Raw genomic sequence first — 25,932 nt, 5'->3', positions numbered from 1 at the left:
AGTAATGGACCCTGATCAGCCATTTTAGTAATTACTCTTTTAAAATTCCATAACATTTGATTTGAAGACTGAAAGAGAATCCCCAGCCTGCATGATAGCAGTACACATGCGGCTTTCTACAGAAGTCTGTGGGAATATTCTCACAGAAGACAAAATATTTGATCTATTATTATTTCTAATTTGGTATTCCTTGGGTTTTCCCAATGCAAAGAAATAAGCCTAGAGAAACTATAAAAAGCAACAGCCCATAATTAAAAACCAACAAACAAACTGGTCTGTAAGTGCCAAACCATTCCCCTGCAGCTGAGACCGGTCACATCTGGGTGTCTGTGCCACTCTTACAACACTTTTTAAAAACCCTGAGTCATGTACAATTTCTTTACAAAGGTTTATTAGGTGGAACGTGTTAAGGCCGTGGTCAACAGAACAAATGTAAAAGGCTAACTAAAAATGAAAATAGTATTTCATTCAATATCACTTAAACGTTTCTAAATCTTCAGGATCACAGTCTCAGTTTTCATCTCAATGCCTGAGATTGAAGCTGGCCCAGAACATCTGGCAAATATCATTTTGGATGGACAACAATCGAGGCAAGCTCTTAGTTTTCTGCTGTCATACTTTATCCTTCTTTCCTCCCCACCTTACACCTCTCTTGCACTTTTCCTCTACGTGACTTCGTACAGTAGATGACATTTAGCATTCTAAATCCTATGCCTTGAGCTATTTAGAGACAAGACACTATGTAACCCTAATGCAGTGATTCGATGCATCTTTTGCCAATGTAGCATATAAAACGTTTGCTCTTGAATGATGTCATCAAACATCATTTATTAGTATGTCTCACTTTCATGAGCCATGGAGGAAATTTATGTAGCTTAATTTAGAAGATGATTTTATATCCATTTCCTGTGAGCCACAAGCATACAGACTTAAGAAGAGTACTTACTTTTGCTCCACGAAGAGGGGATCAAAGAACTCTGTTGTGATTTTGTTTGCATACAGGGAACACCCGGTCATGGAGCACAGCCCTGAAGAGCATCAGAAGGAAAGGGCTATGATTACTGGCGTTTCGTTAACATCCTGAAGCACCTTGTTTGGAAGAAAGTTACTATTTACCTGACAGTATGAATACAATCCCAGCCAAACAAGCAATTTTAGCTTTGGCTTTATCTGAGCCTCCGACTTTGGTACATTTCATTCCAAACAGGGCAAATATGGAACCAAAAAAGCCCAGGCTGACGGCAGCAATCATAAGTCCTCTACATGCCTGGATATAACCTGCAATTAGAGTAGGTCATTTACGTTAACATAAAACATGTGGTTTTCCAGGAAGAAACTCTCATTTTACACTGTCCTCGTGGATGAGTGTTCTGCTTTCCGAAAAAATAACCATAAGCAAGAAAGAAAAGCAAGTAAATCTGTACGGAGTGCCTGTTCTATGTCACACACTTTTCAGTTTGCCATATGCATGATCCTCAGGATATATCTCTGAGTGTTATTATTCCCATATTCACAGATGAAGAAACTGAGGCACACAAAAGTTACATAATGTGCCAGAGACGAGTTAGTAAGGGGTTGAAATGGATTCCATCCAGCTCTGACTACAAAACCCATGCAATACTGCCTTTCACCCTGGGAAACCTCATCTGCCACTGTCTCAACCCTGTTACTCCTTTGCACATCAGACCTTTTAAACAGATGTTTCAATGGTTTTGACGTTGTGATCTTTATAATCGAGCAGAGCTCCCACAGAGTCACATCTTCTAATATTAGTGAAAGATTATAAATGAGACTGATTGGAATGTCATCATGAACCATGAGAAGTCTAAATCAAGACGTATTTTCATGACCTTTTAAAAATTTTCAGGGCACACATAATAACATTGGGTTTAAATAAGCACTAGTTGGTTCCTAGAAGAATATTTTGTAATTATGAAATTAACTGTTTGCATATAAATGGATGCTTTCAAAGTATCCTGAAAGCTTGTTCTGTTGGTTTGTTTGACCATTCCTCCTACACCATTCATTTTCTTAGTCACGTATTTTTATTTGCACAGCCAGGGTGATGGTAAACTTCAGCCTGGCTTTTGTCCAGACACTAACAAATTTTAAGTTAACAGGATTTAAACTAATACATTTTTACCACATGCCGTCATTTTCATTTCAGACTGAAACAGTGCCGTATTTCAGCCTGAAATAATGATGGCACATACTCGTGTGCTCATTTGTTAAGCCAATGAACGTACATATCTCTCAGGTTTACATTAGGCATTAAACTTTTTAATATGAAAAAACTCATAAGTGCCAAGATACACCAAGTCATTTATTATTGTGTTCAGGCAAAGTCAATGATAAATAATAATTCTAAGGCTACGATAATCATATATTCAGGGAATAATGGGGGAAGGTGGCCTCCAGTCTTGTTTCTCAGGGAAAGAATAAAATTTTAAGTTTCAGTCCTACCCGTAGGATCCGTTTTGAAGAGTACCCAAAAGATGCTCTAATTAACTGAACAGATTTAGGCCCCTACAAATGCAGAATGTAATGACAATGATCTTCTATTTTATAGGGTGAACGACTTCCAGACAGAAAATAATTTCCCTGATGGTAAGGCCGTCAAAAACAGCAAAAGAAACTTATCTTTAGCAAAACAGGATAATGGAGGCTTATTTTGGTAGCTATAGTAGTGCTGCAGGGCTATCTGTGTTTCTGCCGCTGAACAGTGACCCAGCTCTATTTTAAACTTCAACCCTCGGGCTTCCCTGGTGGCGCAGCGGTTGAGAATCCGCCTGCCAATGCAGGGGACACGGGTTCGAGCCTTGGTCCGGGAAGATCCCACATGCCGCGGAGCAACTAGCCCCGTGAGCCACAACTACTGAGCCTGCGCGTCTGGAGCCTGTGCTCCGCAACAAGAGAGGCCGCGACAGTGAGAGGCCCACGCACCGCAATGAAGAGTGGCCCCCACTCGCCACAACTAGAGAAAGCCCTCGCACAGAAACGAAGACCCAACACAGCCAAAAATAAATAAATAAATAAAATTAAAAAAAAAAAAAAAAAAAACTTCAACCCTCAAGTCCCCCAACCAGAAACCAGGGAGCAATAGAAGCATAGGGGGAGGAAGCCTGTTAGTTCCTTGCAAGATTAAATACAGTCCTCCAGGACAACCACAACTGACTCATCATTTACCACCAGAGCTACTGGGACAGTGTGGTTTCATTATTTTTTGAGATTTGTTTTAACCTGTGGTTTTGAGGTGTTTTAGCTAACTCTTACTGTAATCCTAAACAGACAACAGAGTGTGTGTGTGATATAACCTCTATCCTATATTTAAAAAACTATTCTAGAAAATCTTATCATGCACCATAATTTGCATTATTTTAGGAATCTCACAGGCTTTATGTACAAAAAACACACGAGCCTTGCAAAAGGTTAAGTCTGTGGTCTGATCACTAAGAACATAAAACACATTTTCCCAAATGGTACACAATGGTCAGAATCCCAGGCTGATGAATTCAACCCTTAACGTGGCTGGAAAAATAACAGTAGGCTTTAAACTTTAACCACTACTCATACCATTTTTTCCCCCGAGTGTCTCACTCAGTTCTCCGGTCTCAGCCCTGGTACCTACAGCAGGATCAGCTCTGCCCTCTCAGCACAAGAGGAGAGATAGAGAGCAGGTTCTGATGAGGTCAGGTCCTCCCTCAGAACCAACCGGAACCCTGATCTGGTGGGGAAGGTAACTCTCTCTGGTGTGGGAACAGTAGCAATAAATTGATAACTCATCGCATGCATAAAAGAAGGGTTTGGAGTTCCTGGGGATAAACTCCACTGTCAGCCATAGATGGAATCCAGTTGTTGGTAAGCCTGAGGTCTGTAAATTAGGGGTTACCCGTCCTTAAAACACCCACAGACTCAAGCCTTGGGTGACTTCCCACAAACTCTCTCAGAGTTTATCTTTTGCAAGGCAGACCTCTACAACCTTGCTTTTTTAACAGTTCCGGAGGTCAAAACTTATAAGTAACACCCTCAAGTGAAGTGGTGGTAAAAACCTAGTCAAGGAGGCCATTATTTTTGACAGGTCTAATTTACTGACGCCGTTAATAGCTAATTAACACATTAAAGTGCCGAGGCATGAACGTATTTGCTCAGAAGTTCTCTGAAGTATAATTTATAGTTAACTCCTTTGGAAGAAATGGCAGACATTCCCACTAACAAAAATAGATGGCATATACTAAAAAAAAAAAAAAAACTGGCTCAAAATGCTCAGCTGCAGTTCAAGTGGTGCTTTGAAAGGAATACGGGTTAGCAATAAACAGAAATCACCAGCTCATTCAACGGTGAGCTTTTCAATTAGTAAATTACTGTGACTTTAAATTAATGAATTCTGTTGGAGGAAAACTTCAAGGTGTCCCTTAAAAGTTAAAATGGTTTTCCAAATGTACCTTATTTTCCATTTCCGGCTAGCAAAAATGAAAATATCCACTTGGTGGAGACAATTCCCTAGCAGTACACCTGGTCGCTGCTGATTGAAGGAAGAAAAAAAGGACTCGCTTTCTCATGCTAGAGGCTTTGCGTACTTTTTGCAAATCCTTGGAGAGAAGGGTGGTGTGAGGGGCAGACACGAACTCTGAATTTCACCTCTGGTTCTTCTCTGTACCTGCTGTGTATCCTCAACTGTATTACCTAATCTCTCCAAGCCTGCTTTCTCATCTGTAAAACCCAAGGATAACAGCACTTCCTTCACAGGAGGAATATGAACCAAGCGTCTAGTGAATGGTAAGAAACACATCAAAGCTTCCCTTCCATAACACAAAGATTGATTCTAAGCAGACATTACAGTTGGAATCTTAACATGGCATAACATTAAACCTGCACATTTAGCTCTTTCCTTGTAGGGAGAACTGGGGTAACAATGATACCCCCTGATGATGAGCAATCAGAGCTTTGACCTCACATAGGAGATTCAGAATTATGACTCCATCATCTGTGTCCAAGAGGCATGTTCTTCCACTTAAGACTAGACAGGGAGAGCTGTGAGCCTTCTCTCTCCCTTCTTGGATTTTTCTGCTTGGTTTAAGGAGAGGACTGGCCTACTCAGGCCTGTGGTCACCACAGCCCCTGGCAACATGGCTTTCTCCCTCCACTTCTAGTGCAATAACCAGGAAATCCACATGCAGCATGCTGCAGGCAGGGCCTGCCTCAGGCCCAGCAACCAGCAGATGTGGCTGCCCAGAAAATACACGGCAGAGCGCGAACAAGCAGAGGGGCCTCCTCTTTGGGGGAACTGACTTACCTCCACATGAAAATGTAGCTGTGTGGTTGAACTCCCCCCAAATATTATTCTGAGAGATGATGAAAAGTAAGTTTATAACTTTGTGATAGGCAATGCTTTCTTAAGCCACAAAAGGCCAAGCCAGCAGGAAGAGACTGATAAATGGGATTATAGTACACATTTCAATGTTCTGTATGAGAAAAGACATCACACATTTAAAAGACAAGCAATGGGCCGAGACTGCAACATATATAATAAATCAAGGACTGATATCCAGAATTTAAAAAAAACAAATCATTTAAACCAAGAGGAAACAAAAGAACCATGGGCATAAGATATGGACAGGCAAGTCACACACACACAAAAAGGGTCAATAAATACATGCTAAGGTGGTCAAAATCACAGTGATCAGGGAATAAAATAATAACATGATAGGATGTCACCCATTAAACTGGATGAGAAACTTGGTGGTGAGAACGTGGAGAAACAGGTATTCTCATACACTGTTGGTGGAATGTAATTGGACGATTTAAACTGAATAATAAAATGAATATTCTACTGCTCTGACAATACTATTCCTCAGTATCTACACTACAGATACACACATACGCACAAAGAGGCAAATAGAAAGGTTTTCAGTAAAGTGCTAAGAACAGTGAAAAGCTAGGAAGGGTCCAATGTCCAACAATGGGTAAGTCGTTAAATAAACCAGTTTGTCCAGAGTAATGAATACCATGCAGTTGTTAAAAAACAGTTACTTCTATATGTACTGACTCGTAAAGCTACGTTATTAATTTTAAAACAATGCAGAACAAGAGGTGAAGTCATTTACGTCTCTTAAAGTCATTTTCTAGACACACGAGCACACGCGGAAGGCCATTTTGCGAGCTGGGTTGTATACAAATGTCACACCTCCTCTCTAGGGCTGGATGGCTCTCCTTCCTCCTCACTACCCCACCTGTCCCCAAATATTGAGACCATGACGTCCATTCTCAGCTCAGACACATAAGGTGCACAGTATTCTCACCCAATAACCTTCATGGAGTATTCATCTCTCCATCCCCTCCTTGTCCCCCAGCTGTCCTGTAAAAGAAGGAAGCGTACCTATCTGGCAGGCTATCTCGGTGACAGTACAGTTACAACAGAAGAATGTGTTTAGGACAGTAACTGTCAATCCCATATTCCTGAATGTAAATCACAGAAACAAGAGCCTGCCTGTTCAAACATCTACCTGGATGTGTGCTCTACAGCACACAGGAAATTCAACCGTAATTCTAGGGAATCAAGAGCGTACCAGCTACTTATTGTACACACACCAGGACACAGACCCAGGTGTCACTCATCTAAAACCAGACACGTATTCCCTTATGCGGAGTTTCCATCAAATACCTCCATTGAGCAGCAGTTTGCTTTTCGTGGCAAGCACCATCTTAGGGGGATTAAATCTTGTCCTTTATTTACTCAGTTATGCAAATAAAAGCTTGCAGAGCAGTAATAAAAGAAAAAGAAAACACCTCGAGTTGAGAACTAATGTAAATGACTCTCAAGTTTCTGTCGGGATCCATCTAGTCATGTGCTGTAAAATCCTGGAAGAAAGGAGCCTAGAACTTGAGCAATCAGTGTGACCAGGTTGACATCCACTGTCAACTAAAAAGAGCCAGTCTGAAACTAAAAACAGCCAGTTTTCTTCGTGAACACCTGTTGAGACTAAAAAGAGCCAGTTTTCTTTGTGAACACCTGTTGTTCTAATACAATACAGTATAGAGCGTCGCTAACAAGAACTACGTAGAAAACAATTTACTAAAGAACAACGCTGAGGGAGACGCTGAGAATGGGCTTGGGAGGCGCGACACAGAACTTGTCGGTCTCCCGCACAAGATTCCTGCTGGCCAGAATTCTCTACTTTCTGCGGCACAGGCTAGGGCTACTTATGTTCCTAACGTTTAGAGGCAGAGTTAAAGCCCAGCAGACTCATTTGTAGATGCGGGGCGGGGGGTTTGGAGCGGGTGCTCCTGCAACGTTTCCTTTCCCCACACACACACTTTTAAAAGAACTAATGAAATGGCTAAAGGGAGTTCAGAGCAAGCAGATTTCGCTCTGACAAGTCCATTTTAATCAGAATCCAGCCCTTCTGGGTAGTGCTGGCTGGAGAAGACAAGCCCCCTCTCGTGACTCCGTGTCCTAACAGTCCCCAAGAGAGGGGGGTCCCACTGCCCTGTCCTCAACTCTCGAGACAACATAGCTGCTTCCCTCCATCCCCGTCGCCTGAGAGTCACCTACCCCACCCAGGCCTGTCTGCGTGCCCCTCTCTCCCGCCCCGGGGTTCCGGGATCGGACAGGCGCCCCCCGCGGGACTGACGTCCGGGGAAGGAGGGCCACGGGCACCGGGGACTCTCCCCGGCTCCTTCAGGCACTGAGGGAGAAAGCGGGGCCGGGCTTTGGAGGAGTCCGGCCCGGGGGTCCCGCCGGGGGTCGTGGGGTCAGCGGGCGCCCCGCCGGCAGGCCGTGGAGGAGCGAGGGGCAGGGGCGGGGGGCGACAGGATGCAGACCGTCTAGAGCCAGCATGGAGGGGAAGTCCTTGCAGTTGGAGACGCCCGTGGAGTCGGTAACGCACATCTTCCAAAGGTTGGCCCAATAGGTGGCGGTGGTGATGACCGTGCCGTCGATGGTGGACACCTTCCAGTAGTCGGTGGGCAGCGTGGAGGACACCAGCACCCAGCCGGAGATGGAAACCATGAAGGCAATGATCTCCGACGCCGTGCTCGCCATACCGCCCGCTGTAGCAGCGCTCGCTCTCGCGCACCTGCTCGGAGCCGCGACCCCCGCGCGCCCAGCCGCGCGGCTCCGCCCCCTCCGCCCCCGCCCACCCCGTCTCGCCCCGCCCCCTGCAGGCCCGGCGCTAGGGGGCGCGCCCGCGGACCCCAGGACGCGCCCTCTGGGGCAGAGAAGGCTCGCGGGGAGCTTTTACGGTCGCCACCTGGGTTCTCTCGAGCCAGCTGGCCCGGCGCCAGCGGTCTGGAGGAACGCACGCCTGCGCGTCCCTGTGCACCCCCCGCCACCCCGCGCCCCCATCCCCGGGGCCGAGGCACAGCCGAGATCGGCTCTCCTGTTGGACAGACTGGCAGCCGGAGGTGGACAACTTGCTGCGTTCGGGCCCTCTCCCCTCCCCTCCCCTCCCCAGCCCTACCCATTGACAATAGCTTGGCTTCTAGGATACCTTGTAAAAGCAGAGCAGAAAAAGGCTTTTGTGTGCCCGGAAAGGACACCAACTGCTAACGCAGCCCTTGGCCCGCTGAACCCTAAAGATTTAGTGCCACGCTCTTTTGAGTGACCCAGTTCGGCTTGTCAAGGAGGGATCACTGCGGTTCTGGGCTCGAAGTCGGCCTTGCGCTAAAATTCTGCAGTTCCTTTTGACCCTGCGGTATGAGGAAGGTCACTGTCAAGAGGTGCGTGGCACAAACCTAAATTCAGAACGTAAGTCTATGGAGAGCACAGGCTGCGTCGGGGCTTATCTTTACAGTCCTGGTCGTGACTGTTCCAGCCACAATGCTGGCCTGCTGATACCAACGTACTACGCATAGGACGTGCATTTAAGACGTTTCTCCTGTGGGTCCCTTGCAGCTGCCAGTTCTGAGTCTCTTCTATGAGCCGATGGGCTGTCACAGCTGCTCTGTATCTTTAACTTTTTTTTACCACCTCCACCTTTTGCACCTAATTGAGGATTAAGCTCATTCCTTCATTGCTGTTTCAAAGCAAACTTAAAGATCAGGGTGTACTTTGGGCTCCAGAGCTCACAGAGTTGAGCATAAATGAGAGAAAAAAGACTCTGACTTTATTATAGGTTTATTATTTGTCCGTTTAAAGGTCTTGCAGTTCGTGGTATGAACTTTCAGGATTTACTTCCTCCCCAAAGTAACCAAGGTCTAAAACCTCTAAATCAGATCTGCTATAATAACGCTAGTTGCTAACCCCCAAATTGCAGGGACACTTTGGTTCATTGTGAAGAGTTTCTCAATTCCCCTTTGCCACTTAAAAAAAAAAACTAAACTAAATTGGTACAGAATGAAATTAGAGGTGATTCAACATCTGTGAAGAAGAGAGGAGGCTGAATTACAGAAACATCAAAATAGATTGGGGAGGACCATTGGAGATTGTATGGATATACTCCACACTCAACAAATCATCCTATTTCTTTTAGAACTTTTGAATTTTATTTTATTTTTTATACAGCAGGTTCTTATTAGTTATCTATTTTATACATATTAGTGTATACATGTCAATCCCAACCTACCAATTCATCCCACCACCCGCCCCCTGCCACTTTCCCCCCTTGGTGTCCATACGTTTGTTCTCTACATCTGTGTCTCTATTTCTGCCCTGCAAACCGGTTCATCTGTACCATTTTTCTAGGTTCCACATATATGCGTTAATATATGATATTTGTTTTTCTCTTTCTGACTTACTTCACTCTGTATGACAGTCTCTAGATCCATCCACGTCTCTACAAATGACCCAATTTCATTCCTTTTTATGGCTGAGTAATATTCCATTGTATATATGTACCACATCTTTATCCATTTGTCTGTTGAAGGGCATTTAGGTTGCTTCCATGACCTGGCTATTATAAATAGTGCTGCAATGAACATTGGGGTGCATGTGTCTTTTTGAATTATGGTAGTAGGATTGCTGGGTCATATGGTAATTCTATTTTTAGTTTTTTAAGGAACCTCCATACTGTTCTCCATAGTGGCTGTATCAGTTGACATTCCCACCAACAGTGCAAGAGGGTTCCCTTTTCTCCACACCCTCTCCAGCATTTGTTTGTAGATTTTCTGATGACGGCCATTCCAACTGGTGTGAGGTGATACCTCATTGTAGTTTTGATTTGCAGTTCTCTGATAATTAGAGACGTTGAGCAGCTTTTGATGTGCTTCTTGGCCATCTGTGTGTCTTCTTTGGAGAAATGTCTATTTAGGTCTTCATCCCATTTTTTGATTGGGTTGTTTGTTTTTTTAATATTGAGCTGCATGAGCTGTTTATATATTTTGGAGATTAATCCTTTGTCCATTGATTCATTTGCAAATATTTCCTCCCATTCTGAGGGTTGTCTTTTCGTCTTTTCGTCTTTGTAGTTTCCTTTGCTTTGCAAAACATTTTAAGGTCCCATTTGTTTATTTTTATTTCCATTACTCTAGGAGGTCAATCATCCTATTTCTAGAGATAATATTCAGTTCATGCTCTCACCTTCTGGACTTCGGATTCAGTGCATGGCAAGGTGTGTGTTCTGGTTCTGTTTTGTACTGACAGCCTTTCAGCAAGTTTTTGTTTCTATTGAGCCCAAATCTGGCTGTCTTTAACATCCATCCAACTGCCATGATTCGCACTGAGACGACACAGGGTAAGTCCTACTTTTGGGCCGTGCAGCAGCTCTTGGGAAGTGTGTTTGTGTATGCATGGCCATCTCACGGCTTGTGTGAATGGGAATACGGGTGAAGACCCGTTTGCTTAGTGGGATGCAGACATAGTTCCACTACTGTGATCCTCTTGGTCCCAGTTTGTCCTGTTGTGTCATGTTGGGTTCATGGGGGGGGGGGTCAAGCTTAACACTAGTTTGGGAAGCACCTACCTAACCTCATCCTTCTCATCTTCCCTTCTATTCAAGTCAGTCACCTTTGCGTATTGACAACAAGTGTCCTCTATTCTTTTGTATGATTTGCCTTTTTAAAGTGCTTTTATTGTCTTGGTTTCTTGTCCTCCAGCATATTTCCACTATTATTTCTGTGCCATATTTCTTTGTGAACGATATGCTTATTTCTAATCCAATTTACTATTCAGACAACACAAGAAGTCGTGAACCAGGACATTCCTATGGAGTTTCCTAAAGTTAAAATTTGCACAAATGTTGGTTTTATACTTTATTTCCTGGTCTTGTTTGAGGGTCTTTGTTTGCTTGTGTCTTCCTCATGATAGTTTCTCACTAAAATTGTTGACTCATTTTTCTGCAAGACAAAACCCTGACTTATTTTTGACACAAAAAGGTCTAGTGTTGTGACCTTGAAGACACACAGCTCCTAATTTATCAACAGATTGGTTGTAAATTCCATTGTTTGGAACCAAAGGTACATTGTTTTACAAAAAGAACTGTGAAGACTGATTCGGTGTTTCAGACCATTCCCCCCAAATTTAACAGATAATGTAGTTTTACCTATTGTACTTAAAATATACACAAACCCACCGTTGCAACATAGCTTCCGGAGGAAACAAATTCTGAATTCTAACTTGAACCTCCAAGAAAGACCCTCCTTCTGCTGCATCACCAGACCGTTTAAGCCAGGATCTCTGGAGGTGGCTCTGGTAGTAATTTTTCCAAAGCTTCTAAGGTACAGCCAGGTTGGAAACCACAGCACTGATCAGTTGAGACACGTGTGTATGTGTATAAACAGTCAATTAAGCAAACCAGATGGTGTGTGTTATAGAGAAAAAGAATATTCATCTGTTGGTTGAAAACTTTGAGAAAAGAAATATTCTTTTACTGTAGAGATGGTAACACACAGCTTCAACTTAAAAGGGTTGGAAATACCACAAACAACCCATAAATTATGACCTGGGTGGCAGCACTCTTAGTTCTTTTGCCAGCTGAAACAGACTAGGGTCGTCATGCCTGTGGACTTGATTAATTTTCTTTTATTCTCTGTCTGTTCTGTGAGGTTTGACAGCCCCAAACTTCTCTTCCCTGGCATGTACTGCATATTAACTGCAGAGTTACATTTAGAGCCCACAAGTGCCTGACCAAAGGATGAAAAATGTTAACTTTCTTTAATACCTAAAGAATATTATGTAAGGAATCGAGCATTTACTTTAGAATGTCTTACATCTTAAGCTTTTCAAAACTAGTTTAGTCAGAAGAAACCACATAATCCAACATAAGAATGTCCAGAAAAGGAAAATAGACCGAATAGATTTTTTAAAAAGAAGTAATGCATAAATGACCTGTTTCACTTTAAGATTCTAGAGTCCCAAGTAACCTTTGCAGTTGATCTGCAAACCCATTTACAGAGTACCTTTCAACTGATAAATACTTCTTTATTTTCTTTAGGATTCAGTTCACTGAAATTTTTATTTAACTATTCATAAAAAACCATTCTTAATTTAAATATAAAAGTGAATACAGTTAGAAAGTTACGTCTCCAAATTATTCAAAGTAACATCTTAATTAACAATGACTTGGCCTTTACAAAAAACTGTAGTTTTCTTCCAATATGAAAAGTACTAATTTATCTATAATAAATTTGACATGAAGACATTTACTGTCCTGAAATATATTCTGAGCCTTTCCACTTTTGAGACCTAAACCACTGAGATTTAGCATTGGAAGTTATTTCTTTGGCATTGTTATGGTGATCAAGGAAAAACAGAGGATTCCCTCACCCCAGGGTTGTTCAGGGGTGAAACCAGTTTAGCCGACTAAACCAGAGATTTGCACAAATTCTTTGAGATTCAACTCACCTGCCAAACAACACAGACGTGCCTTTCAACAGCTCAAGGGTTTTCTAAGCATCACATTTGGTTTCAGTATACATTAGCTCCTTCCTAGATTCCAGTGAGGTGGCATGTTGCTGATGTGGGAAGAAACTAAAGTCCCGATAAACACGGTATTAACTAAACAAACAACTTCTCAGGAACCAGATATCGTTAAAGAAGACATTAACACCGATACTAAGATAGTAAAATAGCATATCTATTCTTTTTCCTTCGTTTTCTCTAACACTCTTAGTTTATCTTAATGCTCTACACTAATTCTATGATACTTGTAACTACTTAGCGTGAAAGCTGCAGAGCAGGAGGAGGAGTTACGGGAACGGATACTCACGCTTGTCATTGCATCATCGATCATATATGTGTGTATATATTTATAAATAGTTTTTGCAAATTATAAGGAAATAAACTGTCTTATTTTGACATCTGGTACCCTTTGAGGCTGTACTGCATCAGAAGATGCCATACGTATCTTATGAACTTGTCTTTCATACATTCATTTGAAACACACTCATTCCCAATTCTTGTGACCGAGCGGGACCCCCTCCCCCAGCGCCTCTGCTGTAGCTCCTCTCTGAAGTACCCAGATAATAGTATCTCATGCATCTTTCCCGAGTTTTTCAGAGGCTAAAAACCACCACCAAATGGAATAAATTAACTACTTGGTGATCATGAGCCCGCAGACCTACTGGTGCCTAAGGAGTGATAAAGTTATAGCCACCCTGTTACCTCACCATCAACCAATCAGAGAATTGTGCACGAGATGATCACGTACCCTGTGACTCCACCCCCAACCTGACCTTTAAAAATGCTTTGCTGAAACCCTTCCGAAGGTTTGCGGGTTTTTTTTTTTGGGGTGTGAGCCCTCGGTCTCTTTGCATGGCCCTGCAATAAAACTTTCTCTGCTCCAAACTCCGACTTTTCCACATTGTTCGGCCTCACTGTGCATTGGGCACATGAACTTGCACTTGGTGACATTCTGAGGTATGTTAGGACTGTCTAGATTTCTCTTGAGCACCTGGAGAGGTAAGTTTGGGGCCCCAGCAGCTCACAGCTGTCTTGATGAATACTCCTCCAGCCTGGAAAGACTCTCACTCTGGGATGCTGGAGCTTTCTAGGGCTTGCAGATGGGTTGGTTGTATTTTGCTGGTCAATAAGCATCTTATGAGTATTAATTCAACCTACCCACCCAGGCTGGGCAGCGAGTAAACCTATGTGTTTTAGGCAAGTCATTTAATTGCTCTGAGTTGCACCTTCCTCATTTGAAAAATGAAGAAGTTTGTTTTTTGTTTGTTTTTTTGCGGTACGCGGGCCTCTCACTGCCGTGGCCTCTCCAGTTGCGGAGCGCACGCTCCGGACGCGCAGGCTCAGTGGCCATGGCCCACGGGCCCAGCCGCTCCGCGGCATGTGGGATCTTCCCGGACTGGGGCACGAACCCGTGTCCCCTGCATCGGCAGGCGGACTCTCAACCACTGCGCCACCAGGGAAGCCCTATCTTTATTTTTTTAGGAGAATGGCTTTTATAATCAGAAACGTTTGAACAGGGTACGTAATTTCCTCATTTAATTTCATTTTGTGACTATATCTTGTAATAGGTGAATTGAAGTTCATTAATATGCTATTTAACAATGTCCTGAGCAACGCTAACTCATTATATCACAGTCTGTATCTAGAATATTTTTCTTAAACTGTATATATGTGTGTGCATATGTGTGTATATAGATATGTGTGTATAAATATGTGTGTAGGCACACACACACACAAAATCGGTCATTAGAGTATTCCTGTCTTATGCTTTAGGTCCTGTACTGGGCTCTCAGCCAGTCCGAGCTAACACAGCTGACTTCAATATGAATGCTTTAATGAGCACCCATCCTTCTACCTTGCTAGCCTGAATTGGGGGAGTTCTGTGGTGTGTGTTGTTTACTGTGCATGGCCTACGCCTCTTACGTTTGTTTTCTGATTGAAGTTTTGACCCATATTAGCCGACAAAAGGTGTGCCACAATTCCGTTGTTAAAATGCAAGTTTGTTTCTCCCCACTAGGTATTGCCATGTTGTTTCTGGAATGGCTGTACCCCATGGCACGCTCACAGCAGTGCAGGATGGTTCTAGTTTTCTCATATTCTCCCCAAACTTATTTTCTAACGACATAATTGTTACATTACTGTAAAACCCAAGTTTATCTATCTCCAAAGTTCATGTTCTTCTATTTAAATGATAACAGTCATTCAAGTTTTGAAGACATTCAAAGACATGTTTTTAAAGATTAAACATAGAAACACTATAAATTTGCAGACATTACTGTATCCAAAGTTAAAAGAGAAGTCATTATCTGAATATTTTTTGGTCCATTACTATTTATTGCTCTCCTCAGCCTCCTCTTACCTGATTATAAGAGAAAAATAGGGGTGTGGTAAGAGAGAAATTTGGCATATCGCACTGAGGTGTCAGAGAAGCAGGTATGTATGTGTGTACGTGTGTTTGTGAGTGTGCGTGTATCACATACGCAAAGGGCTAAAGGAATAGAGGCTAAGAGATGAAAGTAGAAGGGAGACAAGAGTGACATGCAATAACAAAGGAAGATATTTTCTCTGTAAAACATTGATTGGAAGTGAAGGTGATAAGGGTAGATGGCAAAGGGATTTTTAATATAAGCTTGTATGTCTGTGTGGAATGAGTGGGGAGGCGGGACCACTGACCAGCTCCTGCTTCATCGGGTCACTTTAGCCATCTCCATATATAGACATGTATATCTGAGCATTGGAGATTTAATGCATCTAAAAAGTAATATTAGTGCTGTTCTTGTGTGTTTGGGTTGATGAGGAAAAGGTAGAACACAATGACTGAATTAGGCATTTGGGTCATGTCAGCATGACCAACTTCTTTGCTTTTTTCGTTTTGAGTTAAATTGTCCAGGTGTTGGGAAAGAAACCTGTAACCACAATCTCCTCATCACCAAATAGTGTGTTTTAATTGCTAGGTGTGCCCAAAATGCAAGTTTTCTTGCCCACTGATTCTTGCCTTCCATTTCCTCTACCATATCCTTGAAGGCAACCCCAGCTGCCAGGGAACTTGCTGGAGGTGACTTTAAGGAAATGACTGAGAAAACAGGGGTGATCAGAGACGTTGAACATCACTGAAGCCTGGGATGAATGACCAATTATGGGAATAGTGGCCTAAAAAAGCGATAGCCAGGAAGTTGTTTTGACTTCTAGGGGTTTGAAGAGATCAGAGGAGCCAGTGTAAGAGGTTGGGATTCACTGCCGTGAGAAGATTAAACAGCCCGTAGAGTTCACCCAGGTTTTGCTCCTGTCTCGAAAACAGCATTATTCACTCGTTGAAACAAATCATAATGCATTTACTGAGTGCCTGTTATGCTCCAGGCATCATCCCACACAGTGTAGACACGGTGAACAAAACACACGAAATCTCTGCCCTAACACGTCTGACATTCTACTGGAGGAAACAAATACAAGGTACAAAAAAGATTTAGTATAGCAGCTGCTATATGCTAAAGAGAAAACATAAGCCCGCAGGGAAGGGGGATGTTATGCAAAGGGTGTGGCATGGGTAGGTAGGTTACATTTTGGTTAGGTGGCCAGAGAAGCCCTCCTTGAGAAGACGACTTTTGGGTAAAGACCGGACAGAAATGAGGGAGTGAGCCGTGTGTAGAGTTTCGGGCCGAGCATTTCTGGATAGCGAGCGCATCTGACCTGACCAACACTGGGGAGGCTGGAGTGGCTGCATCAGAGGGAATGAAGGGGAGGGTAGTGGGAGATGAGGACAGAGGTAACAGGGTGTCTGCGTGTGTCCACGTGTGTGTGTCCATGTGACTGTGCGTGTCTGAGTGTGTCTGCTTGTGGGGGGGGGCAGGGGTGTATGTAAATCTGGGCAGCTCGTGGACAGCCCTGTAAGTCCTCATCACAACTCTGGCTTTTACACTGAGTGTGATGGGATGACATTGGCAGGTTTTGTGAAGAGAGGGGATATCAGACTTGGGTTTTAGGATCTCTCTGAGAAGAGCCTGGAGGCAAGTCAGTGCAGAAGCAAGGACACCCGTTGGGAGGTGAGTTTAATAGTCCAGCTGAGTGATGATGGTGGCTTTGACCAGACTGGAAATGGGATGGTAGAAAACGTCAACTTTTGTCTTTTGGATCTATTTGGAGGGTAGAGTTGACAAGATTTTGCTGATGACTGGCTGAGATGTAGGAATGAAAAGGAGAAGTCAAGGAATACACCAAGGATTTGACCACAGCCATTGGAAGGCTAGAGTAGTTTCCTGAGATGGGGAAAGCTCTAGATGAGCAGGTTCAAGGTGAATATCAAGAGTTCATTCAGTTTTAGACACGTTGAGTTTGGGGTGCCCAGTAGGCATCCAGGAGGAGAAGCCAAGAAGACAAATGAATCTACAAGTTCAGGGCAAAAGTTCAATCTTAAAATGTACGCTTTGGAGTCTCCTGTGTTTAGGTGGTATTTAAACCATGGAACTAGCCAGATCCTCTCTGGCAGGAGTGTAGACAGAAAAGAAAGAGTCTAGGAGGCAGGGAAGAACGAACAAAGACTGAGATGGCACAGCCACCTAGGTCAGAGAGAGAACAGGAGAGACAGTTCTGGAAGGCATGTGAAGAAGCTGTTTAAAGAGGAAGAAATGGAGTGATGTCAGGCAATGCTGAGGATGAAGCCACGGAAGACTGAAGAAGAAAGACCATGGAGGTCCCGGAGGTCCTTGATCGGAGCTAATTTGTGGAGAATGTGGGGCAAAAACCAGATGGGAGTAGGATCAGTGGACGGTGGGAGGGAGAAATGCAGCCGGGAAGAGGAAGCAGCTCTTTAAAGAGAGGAGAGAAATGGCGCAGGGACTGGAAGGAAAGTGGGATCATGAAAGGCTGTTCTTTTTTGAAATTTTGTATTTTTTAAGATGAGAGAAATAAGCACATTTTAGCGCTTCCTGTTGGCCTGTAAGGTGCCTTTGTGTGAATTCAAAAAAGGTTCCCTTTCCCGTGTGGCTGCAATCCCACACTCTGGGAGAGCAGAGTGTGGGCCTCGAGTCCCACACCATAAGCAGCCACTGTGCTGTCATGTGGTTAAACTCTATACGAAATAGAATTCTATAAAAATAGTTCAGATGGAGCTTTTCCATCTACATTTAGTCTATTTGGCTTTGTACTAAAATACAAATTGGTTCCAGGACCGCAGATACCAAATCCACGATCACTCAAGTCTAGTAGTCTGCCCTCTATATCCGTGGATATGCAACCCATGGATCCCGAGGGCCAACTGTCTAAGTCTTAATTTGATGTCATTTAAAAACAATATGGTACACGTGTTTTACAGTTCTAGAAAATGGGAGTTAGAAAGTACTTTGAAAATTATTTAATTCAACATTTTACAGATGAGGAGACTGGAGTCCATAAATGACTTCTTAATGTATATTAAGCTATAGAATGTATATTGGAATATTGTATCAATTGGAATAATATGTTGTGTGTGTTATTCTTCAAACGTGTGAATTCAAAAAATGATCCAAGTTGAAGAAAAATCTGAATTATAATCAAGGTTTGAATACTTAAAAGTTGAAAACGATTATATTTCATACAGGTTCTCCTCAGTGATATTAGTGCCCATAAAATATTTAACAAGTATGTTACTAGGAGGGTTTTTTGTTTGTTTCAGGTTAATGCAGAGTCATCTCTACAAATGGCTTTTGAATAGTAACATAAAAAAAGGGAAATAACAATGGAATTGTATGCTGATAATAAGGTAGACAGATAATAGACACACCTCTTTCTGTGGTTCAAAGCAATAGCTGTTTCTATGTTTGATTTGGGTTTGTGAAGAGTTAGTAAAAAGATGTAGAGAACAAAGTTGATGTCATGTTTTGCCTACAATTATTATAACTGCCACACCTCTAGGATTTCGGACATAAATCTTTCTGACAAACAAATATGCCCTAAGATGACTACTTCCCCACATATAATTCACCCATATATGTAATCCTATAGAATTAAGCAATGTTTTGTTTTCCAATCAAAACACTACATGAGGGCTTCCCTGGTGGTGCAGTGGTTGAGAGTCCGCCTGCTGACGCAGGGGACGTGGGTTCGTGCCCTGGTCCAGGAAGATCCTACATGCCGCGGAGCGGCTGGGCCCATGAGCCACAGCCACTGAGCCTGTGCGTCTGGAGCCTGTGCTCCGCAACAGGAGAGGCCACAACAGTGAGAGGCCTGCGTACTGCAAAAAAAAAAAAAAAAAAACACTACATGAAAGATTATATTGTGATTTTTTGACATGATAAATAAAGCATCCAGTGTAGTTTGTTTAAGCAAACTGAATGATAATTGTGTTCATTAGTTTCTAGAGTTTATATACTATAGAGGAGAAAAGCAGATAATAAAATTCCATTATTTCATACTAATTTTCAGATGCAATTGAAAGGATCAAATAAATTAAAGCATGGATGTTATAAAACTGGATATAGGGCTTCCTTGGTGGCGCAGTGGTTGAGAATCTGCCTGCCAATGCAGGGGACACGGGTTCGAGCCCTGGTCTGGGAAGATCCCACATGCCGTGGAGCAACTGGGCCCGTGAACCACAATTACTGAGCCTGCGCACCTGGAGCCTGTGCTCTGCAACAAGAGGGGCCGTGATAGTGAGAGGCCCATGCACCGTGATGAAGAGTGGCCCCCGCATGCCGCAACTAGAGAAAGCCCTCGCACAGAAACGAAGACCCAACACAGCCATAAATAAATAAATAAATAAAATAAAAAATAAAAATAATAAAAAAAAAACTGGATATATTATGGGTATTTGATAAATAGTTGTTGAATTTAATTAGTCAAAAAGGATAAATGGCTTAAAATATTGGATGGAATGTTAAGCATAAACTCTGAAAAATTGTCAATGTTTAATTTTTATTTGCTCTTTCAAGTAAGTTATGTTTTTATTTTTTATTTTATTTTATTTTTTTGCAGTACGCGGGCCTCTCACTGTTGTGGCCTCTCCCTTTGCGGAGCACAGGCTCCGGACCCACAGGCTCAGCGTCCATGGCTCACGGGCCCAGCCGCTCCGCGGTATGTGGGATCCTCCCGGACCGGGGTTATGAACCCGTGTTCCCGGCATCGGCAGGCGGACTCTCAACCACTGCACCACCAGGAAAGCCCAAGTAAGTTATGTTTTTAAATGATGAAAAATCATGTCCTTTCAAATTACAATCTTGCAACAAAATTAGGGCTTTATTTTATACTTCAAATGATCAAATTAATCATCAGATAATTGTTTTCTAAAACCTATTATATATATATATAAATAATATACTTATCACTAAAGAATTTTTCTACACATCGTTAGGAATCACACCATATGGAAACGCAGTGTGTTTTTTTCATTTGTTTGTTTTGCTCTGTTTGTAAGCGGAGTTGATTACCCATCATCTGCCAGGAATAGATACGTGGTAACTTAACTCACAGATTAGGATCTTAAGTTTCTTTTATCCTTTTTCCTAACAGCAAATTAATTTTGACGTTCAAGATGCTTGTTTTCACTGGTTTAGGGAAAAGCCCAGCTTGGCTCTAAGTAGTGTTCATCTCCACAGTCTTACCTGTTTAAAAATGATACTGTTCTTCTTTCCTCACCACATGGAAAGCTCTAGCTGACTCAGTCTCAGGGCACAAGACTTCTCAAAAGGGTGGATTTTAGACCCCCATATAGCCTAGTGTTTGTTTTACCTAATCACTGGACAAACGTGCGTCTTTACTGATTATGACCTTTTTTGTGTGATGGTTATGACCATGACTCTGACTTTACTATAACTTTTTTGATCATTTACTGAATGTAGCATACATATTTCTAGGGCAAGATTATTTCTGGCCAGAAGGACCAAAGATGAACCACATTTGTGACCACAATTCAGAATCACATTGCCTTTTGAAGTATATACATTCATATTCTAAATCAAATAATCCTTACATACAAGAAACAGTGGAGTTTAAATGCCATCAAATCTTCCTCCTGCCCCTAATTCCTATGGTTGTAAAGTAATGGACATAGAATACCATTTTTACATATGAAAACCGGAAGGTCAAAGCAGTATTGGAAGCTTGGGGGGTTTGGGTTTTTTTAGTCATTATCCTTGGTTGCAGTTTATGGAAATAGAACTGGACTGGCATTTAAAGGACCTGGCAAGTGGGCTTCTCTGGTGTCGCAGTGGTTGAGAGTCCGCCTGCCGATGCAGGGGACACGGGTTCGTGCCCCGGTCCAGGAAGATCCCACGTGCTGCGGAGCGGCTGGGCCCGTGAGCCATGGCCGCTGGGCCTGCGCGTCCGGAGCCTGTGCTCCGCAACGAGAGAGGCCACAACAGTGAGAGGCCCGTGTACCGCAAAGAAGGAATGGGAGAGACAGAGAACGAGAGAAATAGGGTTGAAAAGAAGGTTCAAATACGAAGCAATAATGGCTAGTGTGATGGCGTCATTGTACACATATGGAACTAGCAGCAGAGTTAGAATCACCGAGAAATCTTTCTCACCACTCCAGAGATTTACCCTTCAGTTCTCAAATTTTGCTCAAGTTTTGTTCATCTTTACCCCCAACTGCCCCACTTCCTCCTAGTTATGTTCACTTGCTTCTGTTTGCCTCTTTTAACTGGAAGCAAAGAACAGTAACCTACAGCCTGGTCACTCCCTGTCCCCAGTAGTGTTAGAAAGAAAGGCAGGGTGGGCTTCGGTTTTATGTGCACACGGTCTGATTCCCTTGGGTCTATTCTAGGGCATTGGTGCCTATGTTTATTTTCATGGCTGGAATTAAGCAATTTGTAGAAGGTCCCACAGAAGGTTAATGACGGAGGACCCAGGGTTAGCATGCACAGCTGCTGATTTCTCAGTGTGGGCCCTGGGCCTCCGGGCCCTGTGGCTGCTCTACACGGCGTTCCAACTTACACACTTGTCAGCTGCAGGGAACTTCCTCTGCCCATTGTTGTGAACACGTCCAAGAGAGCCTAAATACCAACACCTCGAAACTTTAAAAACACTACATATCTCTTTCAGTTCTAAACAAGAAAGTGTCATAGGGTCAGTAGACTGGTATTGTCTGTGTCGGTGGGGAGAAGTAAGCTTCCAACAGACATGAAACGTCTCTCAGGCTCTTAAGTTAGAGATGTGATATTTTACAGGTAACAAAGGGAGCCAACTCTAAAAATCAATATCATTTCTTGCAGCCACTAACCAGCATCTAATCTTTGTTTAGATTTTTTTCTCCCAAAAGGCTTCATGTATGCCTATGTGTTTCTTATCTTATTTAGACTAGCAATTAAAAGTAATCTTTTGTAATTTAATATACATCCTGCTAGATTTCAGTGGTAAACCATTTTTTTTTTTTTTTTTTTTTTTTGTGGTACGCGGGCCTCTCACTGCTGTGGCCTCTCTTGTTGCGGAGCACAGGCTCCGGACGCGCAGGTTCAGCGGCCATAGCTCACGGGCCCAGCCGTTCTGCGGCATGTGGGATCTTCCCGGGCCGGGGCACAAACCTGCGTCCCCTGCATCGGCAGGCGGACTCTCAACCACTGCGCCACTAGGGAAGCCCGGTAAACCATTCTTAATGGTAAATGTTTTTCAAAGGATCAAGAATATCCTTCGGAAGCTGAATAAGAACCAAAGGGATCATAGTCATTTGAGTTCAAAATAATGAGCATCTTCTTAGTTCCACAGTTTTTCTCAAAAAAAAAAAAAAAAAAAAGAATGTGTAAATCTTGTCATGACAATATTCTGGAAAGGTAGAAAATGTAACTTCCATAAGAAATAGAACCATCTTGTAATTAGGTTTTATTCCCCATTTACCTTTATGTATAATTAATGCTCTTAAATAATGCAACAGCTTTCTTTCAGCTGTGTATTTCTAATTGAATATTTTTTAAACTTTTATAAAGTCAGATTCATTTTATAAACAGATTGATTTCGCTCTGTGAGCTTTACACCAGTGAATGTGGCATACCTTTTAAAGTCATGTACCAACTAGAAAATGATCATTTCAGAGAAGATGTATTGAAAAATGCGTATTCCCAAATGTCTCAATAGAAATACTGAATGTGAAAACAGATTGAAAATCCAGTCCTATCACCAGGCTCCTCAGCCTTTCTTCTGTTATTGTTGTAAAATATACTTGCGTCTTATATGCCTTTGTACCCCCCATTTTCACATAATTGTCCCCAAACATTTTTGGTGGTTGATTGATCTGGTTTTCATTGTTGAAGAGTGATACAAAGTTTCAGAAATGTAACAGTGTGGCATGATTAAATGAGTATTTAAAAATCGCCTTCTTGGTAGTCTATAGAAATGAAATATAAGGGGGTTCGGTGTTGCCATAAGGGGTAAAGCAGAACAAGGGTGTTGGCTGTATTGGGGCAGAGGAAAAGGAGGAGTCATGGGCCCCCAAAATCCAGAAAAGAGAATGTGGTAAAGCTGTGCCCTAGAGAAGATGAGATTGGATCTTACAGTCAGAAAAGGCGGAAGCTGGACAAGATGCCGCATGGAAATTTCAAGGTGAACACACACACGGACCTTGCCGTCAGATGGGGTGCATGATGCAGGGAAGTTTGGCCGGTCACAAGCAGAAATCAGCATGATGACTCAGATTATAGCACTCTATGATCATAAGGAGGATAGGTATGATCACGTATTAATTCTTGGAAATAATTTGGCAATGGGTCGGCGATTTGTAATTAAATGAAAACTGGAAATAATGCTTGGTTATTTTTGCCATGTTGGTTCCCTATCAAAAATGTATGCAGGTCTCGGCACTGTCCTTTTAGACTGGTGCATAAAGAGGGACTGTGAATTCCGTTCCTGCTCTCACTTAGCTATTTGTGTATTGCTACTAGAGGATAGCGTTGTGTCCTAAGTAATAAAACCACCAGTGACTAATCAATTAGCAGACAAAGTTTCAGTGATTCTCTACTGTCGTTGGTTTTCATTTTTAGGGGCTAGAAATCAATTTAAATGGTGGTGTTTTCCCTGGGTAAGTGTTCATTGTAACCATGCACCAGCACATTATCTGGTCTGGTAGTCAGGGGATCATAGAGATAGAAGCTGGAGTTTGGAATCCAAGCCAGTTACAGAAGCAAGAATAAGCTGCTATATGCATAGGACCTTCAAATTTGGAAGTGCACAGTTGAAGTTGTACCTTAATTTATACATTTTAAGTACAGAATCTGGTTAAACGGATTTCTGTTAAATAAGGGATGCCTATAGTACATTACCACCATTGCATTTTCCTTCTATTTCTCTCCTTTTTGGGGGGGCCACACCATGCATCATATGGGATCTTAGTTCCCTGACCAGGGATCAAACCCACGTGCCCTGCATTGGAAGAGTGGAGTCTTAACTGCTGGACCACCAGGGAAGTGCCTTCTATTTCCATAACCTGAATTTATGAAGCCCACCAGTACTTCAGCACTGAGAAAGTATATACAAACCACAGACCCAACCTGAGGGACTAGCTGAGATCAGAAATCACATTATCCCTTTTTCACAGTCAGACTGCTTCTTGCATGTAAGAAGAGCTGTATATACCAAGCGTTCAAAATATGAACAATTCTAGCTATGGCCAAAAAACCCAAAACAACGAAGAAACCCCATGATTACCTAAGAACCACCCACACACAGGGTCTGAACTATATTGCTTCATGGTCATTCTTTTTTAAAATTTTTATTTATTTTTAATTTTTTTTTTGGCCGCACTTCACAGCATGTGGGATCTTAGTTCCCTGACCAGGGATCAAACTCGTGCCCTTTGCAGAGGAAGCATAGAGTCTCAACCACTGGACCACCAGGGAAGCCCTTCACTGGTCATCCTTGAAGCCAGTGGTAGAATGGAAACACACCCTAAAATTAGAAGATTGCGAACAAACGTTTTTTAATCCCATTTAATGTTGAACTTGACAGTTTAATTTGATTTGGCTGCCCAAAATAGAAAAGCATTAGCTTCAACTTATTTCTTTACTTCAGCAATAGTCTGGCTCTACTCTGAAGAAGCAAAAGGCTCTTGATTAGCGCTCACACAATAGGACTTAATTCATATGCACATGCCACTGGAATAACCTTTCTGCATTAAATTACAGCAGGTGTGAAATTTAATTTTAATTTTGCTACTGGGAGCAAACAAATTTTGTGAACTACTGTACTATATTTCATGAAAAATGCGCCCTCTTTTGGATAAAGAGCGTTAAGACATTTCAATGTGAACTTTAAGTCAATGGCTTAAAAATAAACATAGTTTTGTTTTAAAGACTGTGGGAAAAGAGAAGAAAGAACAGATGTGACAGACACTGCAAAGACAGCACTAATGGGGCGGCAAGGCAAAGATTTTGCGACCGTAAGGCAAAAATGGTCATCTGGAGGACCCAGAATTAGAGGTTTTCTGCTAATACTGCTACTATAACTAATAATTATTAGTTATTACTGTGAATCCAACATCATACAAAATGCTTTATATAATGATCACTTTCTGAAGAATTGAGAATTGATTTGGTTTCAAATCTTCAATAGTTTGACGTAAATAGTTCTTTTAAAAAAAAATTTACTGAAGACGTTCATAAGATTGGCAGGAATATAATGAAACATGGGTGGACCGATTGACCTACAATGTCCCTTCCAGCCTAAGATTCTACGATCCTGTAAACATCTTCTTTCTTTTGACTTTAAAAAACATTTTCTTGAATTTATTAACAAGCTATCTTGGCAGTAGATTCATACTGTTATAACAGTGTGGGGGTTTTTTCCTTTCCTATTGAGAGGAAAAAAACAAACCCAACATTTTCTGTGTGTTTTCCTGTGTAACCTTCTATGTAACAGATGCTGCTAATTGCTGGGGATATGACTGGAATTAAAAAGGGAAATACAGTTTATTTGTCATGGAGTTTAAAATCTAGTAGAGGAAACACACAGTACTCAAAGGATCCCTCCAGTGACTGTAGAATTATGAACGGAATCAGTGCTCTGGGTCAGGGAGAAAGTTCCTGAGGAAACGGGCTGGAGCTAGGGCTTGATGAATGAGGTGGAAGGCTCCTGTGTGGTGTACAAGGAGAGCCCTGCAGACGGAGCCAACAGTCTGTGTAGGGACCCATGGTGGGAGGAAA

The 25,932-nt window shown here is 42.4% G+C and overlaps 1 protein-coding gene across 3 annotated transcripts in view; it reads right to left on the bottom strand.

Moving 5' to 3' along the window:
• The window catches only part of CLDN10 (claudin 10), a 101,434-nt gene that overhangs the window by 14,500 nt on the left and 61,002 nt on the right, over positions 1–25,932 (bottom strand). For 2 of the 3 annotated variants that reach the window (XM_065895995.1, XM_065895996.1), the window contains exons 2-3: positions 1,117–1,278; positions 947–1,028 (exon numbers count right to left, since the gene is read on the bottom strand). In XM_065895995.1, coding sequence (XP_065752067.1) covers positions 947–1,028; positions 1,117–1,278 — 244 coding nt within the window. Of the gene's footprint in view, positions 1–946; positions 1,029–1,116; positions 1,279–7,821; positions 8,153–25,932 lie in introns of those variants that run through there. The other variant, XM_065895994.1, reaches the window with a different exon arrangement.

Source organism: Phocoena phocoena, chromosome 18 (assembly GCF_963924675.1).
Source record: "Phocoena phocoena chromosome 18, mPhoPho1.1, whole genome shotgun sequence".
NCBI classification, from domain to species: Eukaryota; Metazoa; Chordata; class Mammalia; order Artiodactyla; family Phocoenidae; genus Phocoena; species Phocoena phocoena.
This window is presented reverse-complemented; position numbering and strand designations above follow the sequence as displayed.